Source organism: Tachyglossus aculeatus, chromosome 6 (assembly GCF_015852505.1).
Source record: "Tachyglossus aculeatus isolate mTacAcu1 chromosome 6, mTacAcu1.pri, whole genome shotgun sequence".
In the NCBI taxonomy this organism is placed as follows: domain Eukaryota; kingdom Metazoa; phylum Chordata; class Mammalia; order Monotremata; family Tachyglossidae; genus Tachyglossus; species Tachyglossus aculeatus.
The window spans coordinates 38,046,238-38,062,208 of record NC_052071.1 but is presented as its reverse complement, the minus strand read 5'-3'; the positions used below and the strand labels follow the sequence as shown (position 1 = coordinate 38,062,208).

The window sequence follows — 15,971 nt, the reverse complement described above, 5'->3', positions numbered from 1 at the left end:
GTCACAGATTCAAAAATTCCTGAAGAACCTATTAGAAATAAATGTTTCCTACTGGCTGGCATGAGGGGGGTGAGGGGTGGGGAGGGTATTTCCATATTTAGGAATGTACTCTATAAAGAAAGGAGGGAATTCAAGAATAAAGAAGAAAACAAGCAACTTTCAGAATGGAAAATGCATTTGAAAGGGGAAGTTAATAGGGAGGGCTGTTGAGGAAAAGGGGCTCCACTTTTTTGGCTGACATTTCCTTTGGTTTTTGGAGGGAAAAAAAGGAGCTTGGTGAAGAAGTAGGGAGATGAGATTTATAGCAACCAATTCTGGATCAGCTCATTTTGCTCTTTTTAAAATACATCCAGATTCCTCAACCTCAGCTGAGTCCTGGACTTGAGCACCGGGAGTGAAGACATTTCGTGTTACAGTCAGTAACACAATTTTCATATTTAAGAACATGTTTAAAAGGGCATTTTCTACATGCTCCTAAACTTAAGCTGAGACAGTCACAGTCAAATTTTTGATTAACAAAGGCAAAAATAGGCTCCTCTGATGTTCGTCCTTTGGCAACAAGAGGCAGAATTAATTCATTAGGGAACTTTCCACCATAAATTTTACATTTCTAAAGTTTAAGGTTGATGACTAAGGATAGTATCAACAGAACCTAAAACTAGGTCTGTACATTTTCCACACCCAGTTGAGGAAATGATGAAATTGGCGGAATTGAAGAAGCTGTCAACAGATTGAGTGCAAACTGGAATTAAAAATAATTGTTGTATTTGCTAAGTACTTACTATGTGCCAAGCACTCTACTGAACATTGGGGTAGATACCAGACACAGGAGAAAATTGGTGCATATCAAATGTATGGGCTCCCCCATCTCCTTCCCTCCTCCTTTCCTTTCTCCTTCCTTCCTCCTTTCTCTTCTCCTTCCCTCCTCCTTCCCCATCTCCTTTCCCATCTCCTTTCCTCCTCCTTTCCCATCTCTTTTAGACTGTGAGCCCACTGTTGGGTAGGGACTGTCTCTATATGTTGCCAACTTGTACTTCCCAAGCGCTTAGTACAGTGCTCTGCACACAGTAAGCGCTCAATAAATACGATTGATGATGATGGGCTGTGTTCTAGAATATGGGTGGCAAAAATCTCTATATGAAAAAATCTTAATTAAACTATGTCTTACTTATTCCATGTCTCATTTTCCAAGTTGTGCACTCTCCAGGCTAATTCCCCTCCTTTTTCTCCTCTCCATTTTTTTGGCTCTTTCACTGTTTTTCTTTTTTATGGTATTTGTGAAGCATTTACTATGTGCCAGGAACTGTACTAAGCACTGGGGTAGATACAAGCTAATCAGGTTGGACACAATCCTCGTCCCACATGGGGCTCACAGTATTTATTCCCATTTTATAGATGAGGTAACAGGCACAGAGAAGCTAAGTGACTTGCCCAAGGTCACACTCAGACAAATAGTGGTGTTTGTTAGCATCTCCTCCAAAGGAAGAAAAGAAGAAAGAAAATGAGTGAAGCTTCAAAGGTCACTAGCAGCCCAACCTGGCTTTTTTGGAGAGGCTGAAATGAGGTTTCCATATTCTGTTTGTTGTTTCATTTGTCCATGACCTCTCTTTCCCTTCTTATAAGGGACAATCAAGTATTGGCTTTGTTTGACTTTGTTGTCAAACCAATATTTTTAGGTTTACAAATACAGATATGTTGATATAAGTCTCACTTGCTCTACCCCGGCATTTCACATTCTGTAACAAGGCAATGGAAAGGTGAGTCAGAATAAAATGAACTTGAATTTGACATTCAGAGGTGAGTTTGATTTTAGATTTCAAGTTTCAAATATTGTTCATTTTCTCTCATAAAATGAGCCCAAATCATATGCACCCACATATACAATCCCCACTTCCTGCTCTCCCACACACATTGTATCCCAGAACACAGAACATATGTGTATATGTCCATCTATGCTGATCTTCTGTGGAGCTGGGGAGGGAAAGCTCTAGATGAGAGGGGCAGGAGAAACTGCTTGGTGTGAAGGGATATTCTGGCAGAATTGAAGATTTCAGTAAGTTGAGTGCAAACAGGAATTAATAATAATAATTGTGGTATTTGTTAAGTGCTTACTATTTGCCAACAGTGTAGTAAGCACTGGAATATATACCAAATAATCACAACAGACACAGACTCTGTTCTGCATAGGGCTCACTGTCTGTGTAGGAGGGAGAAAGGTATTGAATCCCCATTTCACAGATGAGGAAACTGAAGCCCAGAGAAGTAAAGTGACTTGCACAAGGTCATACGCAGGTATTTGGCAAAGCCAGAATTAGAACCCAGGACCTCTGACTTCTAAGTCCATGCTTTTTTTCCCCACTAGGCCATGCTGCTTCTCTGAGTATTGGGTTGCCGTAGAAAAGGGAAAGATGTAGATGGAGAAAGAAAACCCTTTGGTATGAAGACACAACAGGCCTTGTGGAAAGAGCACTGGCCTGGGAATCAGAGGTCGTGGTTTCTAATCCTGGCTCTGCCACATACCTGCTGTGTGACCTTGGGCAAGTCACTTCATTTCTCTGTGCCTCAGCTCCCTCATCTGCACAATGGTGATTCAGTACCTGTTCTTTCTCCCACTTAGACTGCGAACCCCATGTGGGAACTGATTATCTTGTATCTACACTAGTGCTTAGAACAGTGCTTGGCACATAATGAGCCCTTTACAAAGTCCACAATTATTATTATTAACTAGAAACTCTAGATTCAGAGGAGCCCAAAGTAAAAAGACGTATTCCTCATTTAACATCAGGAACACATTCGGTATGTTGGGAATTGACCAGCAATGGAGACATCAACATTAATTACTGAGCACTTGCTGTGTGCCCAGAACGGCACTAGCTTCTTAGGGAATTCACCAGAGAAATTAAAGCAGTGGACTGAATTTAAAGTAGTCCCAGGGTAGCTGGAGTTTACAACTCAATGAATCTGGGACTCTGAATTTTTCATACAAATAAAAAATCCCCATGAAAGTCTGAGTTTATGAAGATATGCCTTTTAAAGGCAGGCACCTCTTGGAAATGAATTTCCCAGATGGTGCCCCCTCCTATTCAATCAGATGTACTTGTTGGGTGCTTACTGCATGCAGAGTACTCTGCTAAGTGCTCGGGAGAGTACAATATAACATAATTTGAAGATACACTCCCTGCCCACAACGAGCTCATAGTCTAGAGGTGTAGACAGTCAATGATATAAATGCATTACGCTGTGTATCTAAGTGCTGTGGGGTTAAGGGAGGGATCCCTCCCCAGGCAGGCTCTCCAAACTGTCTACTGACCATGGCCACCATGAAGAAGCAGTGCGGCCTAATGGATAGAGAATGGGCCTGGGATTCAGCTGGACCTGGGTCCTAATCCCAGCTCTGCCACTTGTCTGCTGTGTGACCTTGGACAAGTCACCTCACTTTTCTGGGCCTCTATTACCTCAGTTGTAAAATGAGGATTAAGACTGTGAGCCCCTCGTGGGACAGGGATTTGTCCAACCTGATTACCTTGTATCTTACCCAGCGCTTAGTAAAGTGCCTGGCACAGAGTAAGGTCTTAAAAAATAACAATAAAAAATAAAGGTCACTAAGGAGAAGTGGGATTGAAGGGCAGCATAAGGGGTAATTCCCCAACTGTTCTCTGGGACTCACCTCGGGTCGGACGGGGTCTTCGATGCCCACCACAGCAATGCAGGTCAGGTCTCCAACGATCTCATTTTCATTGTCCCACTCTGGCTCCTGCCCAGCAGAGAAGTCCCGGTAGGCGATGCAGATGGTCCGCAATCCGTCACAGGCCATTGGCTCGATGACCTTCTTGACCATCTCATCCCTATCACGGGGGCGGAAGCCCCGGAGCTCACCGCTGCTATTTAAGATGTTCGTACACCTGGAGACAAGGGGAACGGGAAGAAAAAAAGCAAGCCTGGTGAAGGCAGACTGTGAGAAATCCCCCTTGCTCTCAGGGGTGCTAAGCGTCCTAAGCAAGATTTGTATGAATAAGTCTACTGAGCTGGTCCCAGGCTAAGCAGGCTCTTGCTTCCTTGGGGCTTAGCCGGGGAACTGCCCTGGATACCTGCTGATATTACATGCTTAAATAATCCTGACACTCTGGTAGTGAATGTGGATTCAACCTAGTTATCATCATCCTCATCACTCTCATCATGGTTTATAATTGGCTAGAGCCTAAGGTGCCCTTGGGAGAGTACAGAGATTCCTGGAGGCAAAGTGCTCACCCATGTAAGACAAATGAACTGTACTGGAGTAGGTCACGGTACCCCAGGCTGGTAGAGATGGCTTGTTATAATGAGATTTTCTGGACTCCAAACTTATTTCTTGAAAATATTTTAAATGAATTCAGAGCTAGCAGTCTGGGCCAGAATTTGAAACCCAGGTGAGCATGGTCTTGGGTCTCTCTACAGAAGTGGTAAAATATGTAAACTTGACATTCATATATGATACAGTGAATTTTGTGGTTCAATATACAAGAGGAAAAATCAAATGATCCTGACTTGAGTGCTTATTATGTGCAAAGTACTATACTAAGTACTTGGGAAAGTACGAAAAGTTGTTGGGCACAATCCTGGCCCTCAGGGAGTTTTACAATTTAGTCAAAAAACACCTATCTTGAGGTCTGCATGTTCTATGACCAAGGATTTAGAGGCTGCATCTTAGAGGGAGAGCAAATGTTGATCTGGGAAAGATATTCTCTACACTGTGAGCTCGTTGTGGGCAGAATGTGTCTACCAACTCTATTATATTGTACTCTCCCAAGCACTTAGTACAGTGCTCTGCATATAGTAAGTGCTCAATGAATAAGATTGACCGATTGATAACTTGCCTCTGCATCACAGCTCCCCCTTTTCCAGCCAGAAGACCCAGATAGGGAAAGTTTCTGAAATTCTGCAGGGTGTTTTGACCCAAAGATGGAAAATTTCCCCTGACCTTTCACACAACCTTCAACCAATTTCAGTTCTTCTTTAGTCTGTGACTCCTTGAAGTGAGAAGGATGTTTAGAACAGCAAATGAAATGCATGTCACCAAATTAATCCTCCTAAACCCTTCCTGAACAGGGAGTGTCATAGTACAAACTTCCTGCCCTTCCCAAGACAGACGTATTCAGTTTGGGAGCCTGATTGCTCTTTGTCTTGAGGCTACAGCAGCCCATTTCAGCATCTCAGCTCCAGACATCAACCCAATTAGACTCTTTGGGCTGATGTTCTGCACCGATATTTGTCTCCCCAGTTGCCTATCTCTTATCTCCCTTCCCTTCTTGCCTCCCTGGAACTCCCTTCCCCTTCATATCCAACAGACCTGGCTCTCGTAATAATAATAATAATAATAGTAATAATGATAATGGCATTTGTTAAGTGCTTAGCATGTGTCGAGGATTATATTAAGTGCAGGGGTAGAAACAAGATCATCGGGTCCCACATGGGACCCACAGTCTAAGTAGGAGGAAGAACAGGTACTGAATCCTCATTTTGCAGCTGAGGGAACTGAGACACAGAGAAGTGAAGTGACTTGCCTAAGGTCACAGAGCAGTCTAAGTAGCGGAGCAGAGTTAGAACCCAGGTCCTCTGACTCCTAGGCCCTTGGCCATGCTGCTTCTCTGCTTCCCCATCTTCAAAGCCCAACTAAAATATTATCTCCTTCAAGAGGCCTTTCCTGATTCATTCAATCATATTTATTGAGTGCTTACTGTGTGCAGAGCACTGTACTAAGCACTTGGAAAGTACAATTCAGCAACAGATAGAGACAATCCCTACCCAACAACCGGCTCCCAGTCTAGAAGGCTTCCCCTTATATCCCCCGACTGTCATTTAAGTCCCTCTACTTTCATTTAAGTCCCTCTATACCACCTAAAAGCTTAACTTACCCTTTACCCCCCACCCCAGAGTAGTTATGTTTCTATTTTATATACTCTATTATTCCTCCATCTGTAATTTGTTTAAGTGTCTGTCTCCCCCACAAAACTGATAGCTTTTTGATGGCAGGCATCATGTCTGTGACTGTTTGGTATTCTCCCAAGTGCTTCGAATAGTGCCCTGAATGCAGTAGGCACTCAATAAGTGCCACTAACTGATTGAATAATCTGGGTGATCCTTAAGAGGCTGCTGCTGCTAAAAGAGGCATTACAGGCCATTCCTGCCTTCCTGAAATACTCCCCAATCTAGACATCATCCTAATCCCACTTCCACCTTTATAGAGAAAACATTCCTCCGGCTTTCAGCTAGATGCCAGGCCCAGACCCATGGCAGGATGATCAGGTCTCTGCTAATCTATGGGTAAGGGGCCTGGGCACCCCCTCACCTGTCCAGAGCAGCAGATAGCCTAGCCTACTTGCTCGCATCTCTTTGTCAGGATATCCTTACCTAGAGGGCATTGAGAGTAACAGAGGGGTAGGCCCAAGGATCAGGGCACATGTCTGGGACTAGTCATCTTCAGTGGACACCAAATAGCCAATTTGGCCCCTTATAAAGTGGGCCTGGGGGGAAAACATCCTGTGTACTCAGCCACCTGACTCCAGGGTTTTGCAGAAGCAGAGCTTCAGGAAGTAATTCCCAGAAACAGTTATTCATAATTCAGAACAACAGAGAAAAAGCCAAACAAAACAGCCCCCACATTGTACCTAACAGTTTGAGCAAACATTCCACGAAGAATCAGGAATGGACAGTGGACAAGCGGATTCCTCTATTTCTAAGCCATCTGTGGGTAAAAGGTCCAAGTGAAACCTTCCAGAGTGGCAAACGTGGAAATTAAAGATCAGCTTTGCTCCAGAGCAGTGCCAGCTCAAGCAACAGCAAAAAAGATGCCTCACCTCTCCTGCCTCCCTACCTGCTTGGTCACGCTCCAGGCTGCTTCTGTTGGCAAGAGACAAAATCAGTTTCTGACATTCGCTCCGTGCTCAGAATATCCTAGACACTCTTGTCTACATCCTCTTCCTAAAACACCATTCATATTGCACCACTCCTCTCCTTGCAAACCTCCAATACCTCCCCAATTCTCTCTGCATCGGATGAAAACCGACCAATCGATCAATCGTATTTACTGAACATTTACTGTGCACAGAGCACTGTAGATGACCTCCCCCGCCTCCTGTTTCTCCTCACTCCAGTCCGTACTTCACTTTGCTGCCTGGATCATTTTTCTACAAAAATATTAATTCCATGCTTCCCTACTCCTCAGGAACCTCCAGTGGTTGTCCACCCACCTCTGCATCAAACAGAAACTCCTTTCCATGCAGCATGGCTCAATGGAAAGAGCCCAGGCTTGGGAATCAGAGGTTGTGGGTTCTAATCCCAGCTCCGCCAATTGTCAGCTGTGTGACTTTGGGCAAGTCGCTTAACTTCTCTGTGCCTCAGTTCCCTCATCTGTCAAATGGGGATTAAGACTGTGAGCCCCACGTGGGACAACCTCATCACCTTGTATCCTCCCCAGCGCTTAGAACAGTGCTTTGCACATAGTAAGCACTTAACAAATGCTATCACTATTATTATTAAAGACCTTAATCACTTTATCCCCTTCTCCCTTTCCTCACTGATTTTCTACAACTCAGCCCACACACTTCACTCCTCTAGTGACAACCTACTCACTGTACCTTGATCTAGTCTATCTCACCGCCAACCTCTCACCCACATCCTGCATCTGGCCTGAAACACCCTTCCCCTTCATATCTAACATACGATTACTTTCCCCACTTTCAAAGCCTTTTTGAAAACACATCTCCTCCAAGAGGCCTTCCCTGACTAAGCCCTCATTTCCTCCTCTCCCTCTACCTTTCACGTTACCCTTGCGCTTTGATTCACAAATTTTATTTGCAGAATGCCGCAGAAGGTTGTGGGTTCTGATTTCAGCTCCACCACTTGGCTGCTGGGTGAACTTGGGCAAGTTACTTCACTTCTTTGTGCCTTAGTTACCTCATCTGGAAAATGGGAATTGAGACCATGAGCCCCATGTGGGACAAGGTCTGTGTCCAACCGTGTTTGCTTGTACCCACCCTAGCACTTAGAACAGTGCCTGGCATATAGGAAATGCTTAACAAATACAACAACAACAACCATTATTATAATGTTATATTACATAATATTATATACTATATATTATATAATATATTATTATTATTGTCCCTCCCTCAGCCTCATGGTACTTATGTACATATCCATAATTTATTTACATTAATATTGACCATCTTCCCCTCTAGACGGTAAGCTCATTGTGGATAGGGAATGTGTCTGCCCACCCTGTTATATCATACTCTCAAAGGCTTAGTACAATGTTCTGCTCAGAGTAAGCGCTCTACAAATGTGATTGATTTATGTAGTAAAATAAAGTTGGTAGACTTGATCCCTGCAATGCAGGAGCTTACAATCTACTTAAAGTGAGACAGACATTGTCAATTACAGATACGGGAAGCAGGCTCCTGGTTTCAGGGCCCCTTTTTTTTTTTTACCTTCCAGTCCTCTTTTCTTGCTACACTCCAGCTCCCACTCTTCACTCCCGCAAAGTTAGGCACCTAGCTGTATCTCGCTCATGACTCTCCTGTCTCCAACCCACTGCTCACTCCCTCCCCCGCACATGGAACTCCCTCCACATCTCAAATTCATCAAACCTCATCCAACCCCACCTTCAGAGCCCACTGGAAAAGTAAACTCATTATCAGCTCAGCAGTAATGTGTGCAGATAGGTTTTTTTTTTACTTAGTAATTCATTTTTTCTTACTTTTGCAGTGACCAACTGTATCTATGTTTTCCCATTAGATTCCTGTAGTACCAATGTTACCATTTTATGCCTGTCTCCCCATTAGGTTTTAAGCTCTTTGAGGGAAACATCTGTGCCTTTTATTTTTACCGTTTGGTCCCAAGCTCCCCAGACAGTGCACTGCTCACGAAAACGATGATGGTGATAGTGTCCTCTTGGGGAGCCTTCCTTTTGCTACCAGATAGTGAGTTTAATTAGGCAGATTTCTCTCCAGATCAATGCATTTCACTCAGAAGTCAGTAACAATTTTTAGGGCTGATAAGTTAGGAGCAGGCTGTAGCAAGTATCATGAAACCAAAGGCTGATACTCCCACCCATCAGTATTCTGAAGCCTCGTGCCAACAACAGCCAAAGATTCCCTTTCTTCAGCAGGGATGGCTCCTTGCAGTTGATGAAGAAAGGAAATCTCAAGACGATGAGAGCCACTGCCAGCAAATGGCCTTCTCCTGTCTTTTCCTTTCTTCAAGACTGCAAGACCACATGACAGGGAAGCAGGAAGCAGAGAGGGGGATGAGGGGAGACTGTCTTTGTGGCTTTTCCAAAATCCAGGGCAACAATATGATGGAGATGCCAGCACTGGCTGAGTTCAGAAGCACGGTAACATGCTTTAATTCAGTGGAGAATGTAGAAAAATACAGCCAATATCATAGGGCTTCAGGGAGAGATGATTGAGGGCAGGGAATATGTGTCTTACTGCTGGTGGAATGTCTAGTACAGTTTCTAACCATCAGTGGGTGCTCATCAAATACCAGTAATTGGTTGGTTGATGATTGAAGTCAGAGGAAACAATCTGACTACGCATTTGGCTGGGTATCCCTTGAGCACTTTGCTACTCACCTCAGCCCCACAGCACTTGCGTAAATCCCCATACGCTACTACCTCCCTTATCTGTAATTTTAATGTCTGTCTCACCCCCATTGATGTGGGTGGGGATCACGTCTACAACTCTAATGTATTGTACTTTCCCAAGCATTTAGAACAGTGCTGTGCACACAGTAAGTCCTCAGTAAATACCATGGACTGATTGATTGCTGAAGAAAATCCTCATCAAGTCAGAAAATTGCAATCAGGTATACTAGTCAAACGGGATAACATCCAAACAGGGTTATCAAGGAATGCAGTTTTCAGCTCCCACCTCAATCAATGAATTCCCCAGTGGTATTTATTGAGAGCTCACTTTGCGCAGGGCATTTTACTAAATGCTTGGGAGAGTACAATGGATGTAGTAGATGATTTCTGTCCCCGAGGAACTGACAGTCTAGTGGGGTTCTCGAGTATAGTGCTTGGCTCTTAATGAGATCTCAGTAGCAGCATGGCTTAGTGGAAAGAGCATGGGCTTGGGAGTCAGAAGTTGTGGGTTCTAATCCCGGCTCCGCCACTTGCAAGCTGTGTGACTTTGGGCAAGTTACTTAACTTCTCTGTGCCTCAGTTGCCTCATCTGTAAAATGGGGATTAAGACTGTGAGCCCCACGTGGGATAACCTGATTACCTTGTATCTACCCCAGTGCTTAGAACAGTGCTTGGCACATAGTAAGCGCTTAACAAATACCATCATTATTATTATTAAATGTTGGCTGAGTCATGGCCACCTACCTTGGCAATGTAGGCTGAAAGCAAAGGGGTAAGGTAAGGAAGGAATCTCATTGGTAACAGAGTTCCTAAGACCTATGGATAGAGATGCGTCAGGAAGTTGAAGATAGAGTTCCTCATATTCCCAACCAAATCCTGTCCTCCCCGTTTTTCCCATCATCACGGACAACACCACACTCTTCCCTGTCTCACGAGCCTGTAAGTTTGGCATTATTCTTGGCTCAGTGCGCTCATTCAATCCACATATTCAATCTGTCACCAAATTGTCAGTCCTACCATCACAACATCACTATAATCCACCCTTCCCTCTCCATTCCAAATATTATTATGCTTATCAAAGCACATATATACCACCTGACTACTGCATTAGCCCCGTTGCTGACCTCCCATCCTCCTGTCTTTCCTGACTCCAGTCCTTACTGCATTCTGCTGCCAAGATAGTTTTTCTAAAAATACCATTCAATCCATCACTCCCCACTCCTTGAGAACCTCCAGTGCTTGCCCACCACCTCTGCATTAAACAGAAACTCCTTACTATGACTACTAATAATAATGATAGCATTTATTAAGCACTTATTGTATGCAAAGCACTGTTCTAAGCACTGGGGAGGTTAAAAGGTGATCAGGTTGTCCTGGGGGGGGCTCACAGTCTTCATCCCCATTTTACAGATGAAGGAACTGAGGCCCAGAGAAGTGAAGTGACTTGCCCAAAGTCACACAGCTGACAATTGGCAACTAATCAGCCTGCCCTCTCCTATCTTACCACATTGATTTCCCACCAGAACCCAGCTAGCAGGCTTTGTTCCTCCGGTGCCAACCTACTCACCGTACCTCAATTTAATCTATTTCCCACTGACCCCTTACCCACAACCTCCCTCCCCCATCACATACGAGAGACCAACCGCTTCCGCTCCTTGTCAGCTGTGTGACTTTGAGCAAGTCTCTTCATTCTCTGTGCCTCAGTTACCTCATCTGTAAAGTGAGGATTAAGTCTGTGAGCCCTACATGGGACAACCTGATAACCTTGTATCTACCCCAGCGCTTAGAACAGTGCTTGACACATAGTCAGCACTTAATGAATACCATCATCATCATCACCACAACTCTCCCCACCTTCAGAGCCTTATTAAAATTGCATCTCCTCCAAGAGGCCTTCCCAACTATACCTTCATTTCCTCTACTCCCTCTCCCTTCTGTATCACCTATACATTTGGATCTGTATCCTTAAAGCACTTGGGTTTATTTTAATGTCTGTCTTCCCCTCTAGATTGCGGACTCTTTGAGAGCAAGGGACATACCTACTAACTCTTTTGTACTGTATTGAAAGGTGGGGAAGGACAGGATTTGGTTGGGAAGATGAAGAGGATGGTGCTCTTCAAACAGTAAGCGTTCAATAAATACTATGATGCAAAATCATCCTGGCCTAGGTCTTGCTATACTCTCATCTCACAGAGTGCCAAAAAAGAAGTAGCAAAGATGAAGCACAGTGCCCATCCAGTTTTAAGGTCCAAAAACCTTTCAAAGGCAACGAAGCATTTATTTCCAGCCCTGCTGGTTCACAAGATGTCTGACAAATTGCATCATTCGCCTACTCCCTTATGTTTTTCGCCCTGCCTGAATTTCCCCATCACTGTAGTTACTGTTGTCTCAAGACCCACGAAGTCTAGAAACATCCCTCCTTTGGAGAGCCTGTAGCCCCAGCTTTCTGCTGGCACAAAGACTTCATCTCTAGCTTTCGCTGTGACCCTAACTGCTGCAGTGATGAGGAAGAGGAGGCTGGTGATGAAGGGACTAAGCTAGTAAGTGCTGGAGTTTTCCAGGCAGATAGGGATTTTTTTTTTGCCAGTGGTGGATTACGGAAGGACCACTAAAGTGTACGGCAGTGAGAGAGGAGCAGAAGGAAACCAATCTGGACTCACTTTTTGAGAAGGATTTCCGATGCTCCTTTGCTGAACAACCGGAAGCCTCCATCGGGCATGCAGGTAACCGTGCTCATGGACTTCCGGACGGAGTTGAAGGTGTACACCTTGTAAAGCTTCTCCTCTGGGATCTGGTCTCGCACCGGCTGGAAGTCACGTTTCAAGTCCAGGACAAACCCAAGTAGGGCACACTCAGTTTTATTGCCTACTTGGCGTGGAAGGGCTCCTTCCTTCTCTGGAGGCTGGCGGCAGGAGAAAAGAGTGACTTAGCTTCCTGTAGCCTGTTCCCTGCCATGACCCCCACAAAGTTTCTAGAAGGGTGAGCGGACTGGAGTCCTTTGGCCACCACTGAAAGGGATTGGAGTAAGCAATTAATGAGCCACAAACCTAGCCCATCGATTGCCAGGGGAATTTTTAGTGGCCAGTTAGTATCAACTTAAATGGCGAAATCAATCAGAACATTACGGCACATCAGGCTCTGCAGGGCTATTTGCTTTCCTCTGGAGCCTCACCTATTTCTACATTTATGAGTTGGGATTTCTATTGACTTTCTTTCATTAATGGCACTTTTATTTTCCAAAGATGTTTTACATTACTTATCTTATTTTGGTGTTCACGCCATCCCTGAAAGGTAGGAAAAGGCAGGTATGATTATCCCCATCTTGTAGAGGAGGAAACTGAGATACAGAGAGGTCAAGTGACTTACCCAAGGTCACACAGCAGGCCAGTGGCAGAGCCCGGACTAAGATCTGTGTCTCCTGATTCCCAGTCCTTAGCTCTTCCCATTACTTCCTGCTAACATCTCATGTGACACGTGGCTCAGTGGAAAGAGCACGGGCTTTGGAGTCAGAGGTCATGGGTTCAAATCCTGGTTCTGCCAACTGTCAGCTGTGTGACTTCGGGCAAGTCACGTAACTTCTCTGTGCCTCAGTTACCTCATCTGTAAAATGGGGATTAAAACTATGAGCCCCCCCGTGGGACAACCTGATCACCCTGTAATCTCCCCAGTGCTTAGAACAGTGCTTTGCACATAGTAAGCGCTTAACAAATACCATCATTATTATTATTATTATGTTCTATTTGCCACCTTGGTATTGGACTCCGCCTATTTCTGTCATCCCATTCTCCATCTTCCCTGCCTCCCATGATCCTTTCTACCTACCCAAAGGAAAGAAGATCATATTTCTTAGAAGTAAAAAAAATAACCACAGAGACTTTTTTCGTGCTTTTCAGAACCCCTGCTTTTGTACATGTGAGCATGCCTTGTGCTTTTCAGACTTTGAAGCTCCCTCTTACCAACACAGCTTAGCACTATGAGGTTGCAGTGCATCAGCCGGAAGAATGTCTCCTTCCTACTACAAAATGAAAGAACCCACACGCCTGCGCCTTCAGCTCTGCATTTGGAAGACGCTTTTTCTTGGCACCCGTGTCTGCCATTCCCACACTCACTAGTATCTTGGTGGTGTAGGCACTGTTGATGGAGATGGCATGGACAAGAAGGTCCAAGATTTTTGGGGTCAGACTTCCGGGGTCAGGGATCTCTCTGTAGTGCGTGTCCCCCACGTAGGACTGGACTACCGTCATGCGGTTGGTGGTGAGAGTGCCCGTTTTGTCAGAGCAGATGGCAGTGGCATTTCCCATGGTCTCACAGGCGTCCAGGTGCCGAACCAAGTTATTATCCTTCATCATTTTCTGCAAAAGAGATCGAAGGCTGTTGGAAGCATCTGGCGTGGAACAGTCTCCCATCTCCCGACACTATTCTCCCTCCCTTCTGAGTCTTCAACATACATGGGTCCTTAATCACTGTGCATTCACAATACTTAGGTAAATATCTTCACGCTCCACTCCTTCCACTACCTGCAATTAATTTTAACGTCTGTCTCCCTGCCTACATGGCAAGCTCCCTGAGAGCAGAGAGTATGTCAACCTATTGTACTCCCCCAAGACCTTAGTACAGTGCTCTGCACATAGTAAGCACTTGATAAATGCCATTAACTGATTGAAGGGATGAAAATGGAGACAACGGGAAGGGACCGAGGCCCCAAATCTGATAATACAGAGCACTCTGTGGTACTATAGCACCCACACATCAACCTTCAAAGGGTAAAAATGACTTTCAAGCCATTCGATAGCTTTGTGCCTCCATGTGGCTTGTGTGACCATTTCTCTGACTGTGGTACTTTGGTTGCCATTCTCTATAGAAGGGGGTCTCTAGTAACTTACTACTACTTGCCACAGATGGTAACTTCCATGAAGGAGGTTTGTGGGATTGTCGCCTGGGAATCTGACCAGATTAGACTGTGAGCCCACCGTTGGGTAGGGACTGTCTCTATATGTTGCCAACTTGTACTTCCCAAGCGCTTAATACAGTGCTCTGCACACAGTAAGTGCTCAATAAATATGATTGATGATGATGATGGCTTCTAAGGACGATGAAGAAGAGCATCGTTGGATAGTCACCCCAGCCACACAGTACTTATGTAAATATTCCTATACTCTATTATTTCCTTGATCTGTAATCTGTTTTTATGTCTGTCATCCCACAACCTTGTGGGCAAAGATTGCATCTACAGATCCTATTGTATTGTACTTTCCTCTAGACTGTAAGCTCACTGTGGGCAGGGAACATGTATCATACTTTAGCAAGTGCTTAGTACAGCGCTCTGCACACAGTAAGTACTCAATAAATACCATCGATCGATTGACTGAATGACCCTCCCCCATCTCTAGGAGGGGCTGAGTTTCTCAGCATCATGGCAGTCCCATAAGGGGCAGCCCCAGGGATGGGGGTGATGCCCTAAGGGATCCAGCCTGGGCAGAATGTCCCTGGTGCTTACCTTGACTGAGTAAGCTAAGGAGATGGTGACAGCAAGGGGCAGGCCTTCGGGCACTGCCACCACCAAGACAGTGACCCCGATGATGAAGAACTTCACAAAGTACTGTACGTAGACGGGGGTGCATTCCGCCAGCCAGACTCGGCCCTGGATCACGAAGGTCTCAATCACAAAGTAGAGGACCAAGATGATTACGGTGATGGCAGACATCACCAAACCTGGACATCGCCGGTGCAGAGGAGGGGGCCGGGAGGACGAAACAGAGAAGAAAAAAACAAAAGAAGGAAAAGAAAGAGAGAAATTACAAATAAAAGAGGAGATTGGGGAGCTGCCAGCGACTTGTGGTACTTTCTTATTGACACACTGGACAGAAGTGCAGTGTGTCCTAGCTGTCTGATAACACGTGGCTAAACCTTTGCTTATAGTGATACCTTGCTTGGATTCCTTACACAAACCTCTCTGATGTTGGGGCCACCTCTGAAACAGATGGAATATTTTCCCCCCAAGTTGGCTGCATTTCAGGTAGGCACAGAACTGGAGTGAAACTCGAAGATATGTTCAAAACGTCAGCTGCTTGGCCACGTGTTCACCTTGCTCCACCCTGGCCTTGTTCCACCGAGATCTGGATTTAAACCTTCGTCAAGTCCCTCCCCACACTGAAATATTCCAGTGTATTCTGGCAGCTGCACAGCTCAGGGCCCAAATAAACCAGACTCTTTTGATTTCCGGGGCAGCATGGGCCACCAGCCTGTCAGAAGCAGGGGCTTATGGAGGGCTGATGAAGCAGAAGTTCTCAACTTGTACCTCCCAAGCTCTTAGTACAGTGCTCTGCACACAGTAAGTGCCCAATAAATA

At 45.1% G+C, this 15,971-nt stretch overlaps 1 protein-coding gene across 6 annotated transcripts in view; it reads right to left on the bottom strand.

Annotated features, from left to right (window-relative positions):
• Positions 1-15,971, bottom strand: part of ATP2B3 (ATPase plasma membrane Ca2+ transporting 3) — a 182,714-nt gene that overhangs the window by 48,232 nt on the left and 118,511 nt on the right. For all 6 annotated transcript variants that reach the window (XM_038747648.1, XM_038747654.1, XM_038747649.1 and 3 more), the window contains 4 exons: positions 15,120-15,334; positions 13,732-13,974; positions 12,283-12,524; positions 3,668-3,902 (listed from right to left, as the gene is read on the bottom strand). In XM_038747648.1, coding sequence (XP_038603576.1) covers positions 3,668-3,902; positions 12,283-12,524; positions 13,732-13,974; positions 15,120-15,334 — 935 coding nt within the window. The remainder of the gene's footprint in view (positions 1-3,667; positions 3,903-12,282; positions 12,525-13,731; positions 13,975-15,119; positions 15,335-15,971) is intronic.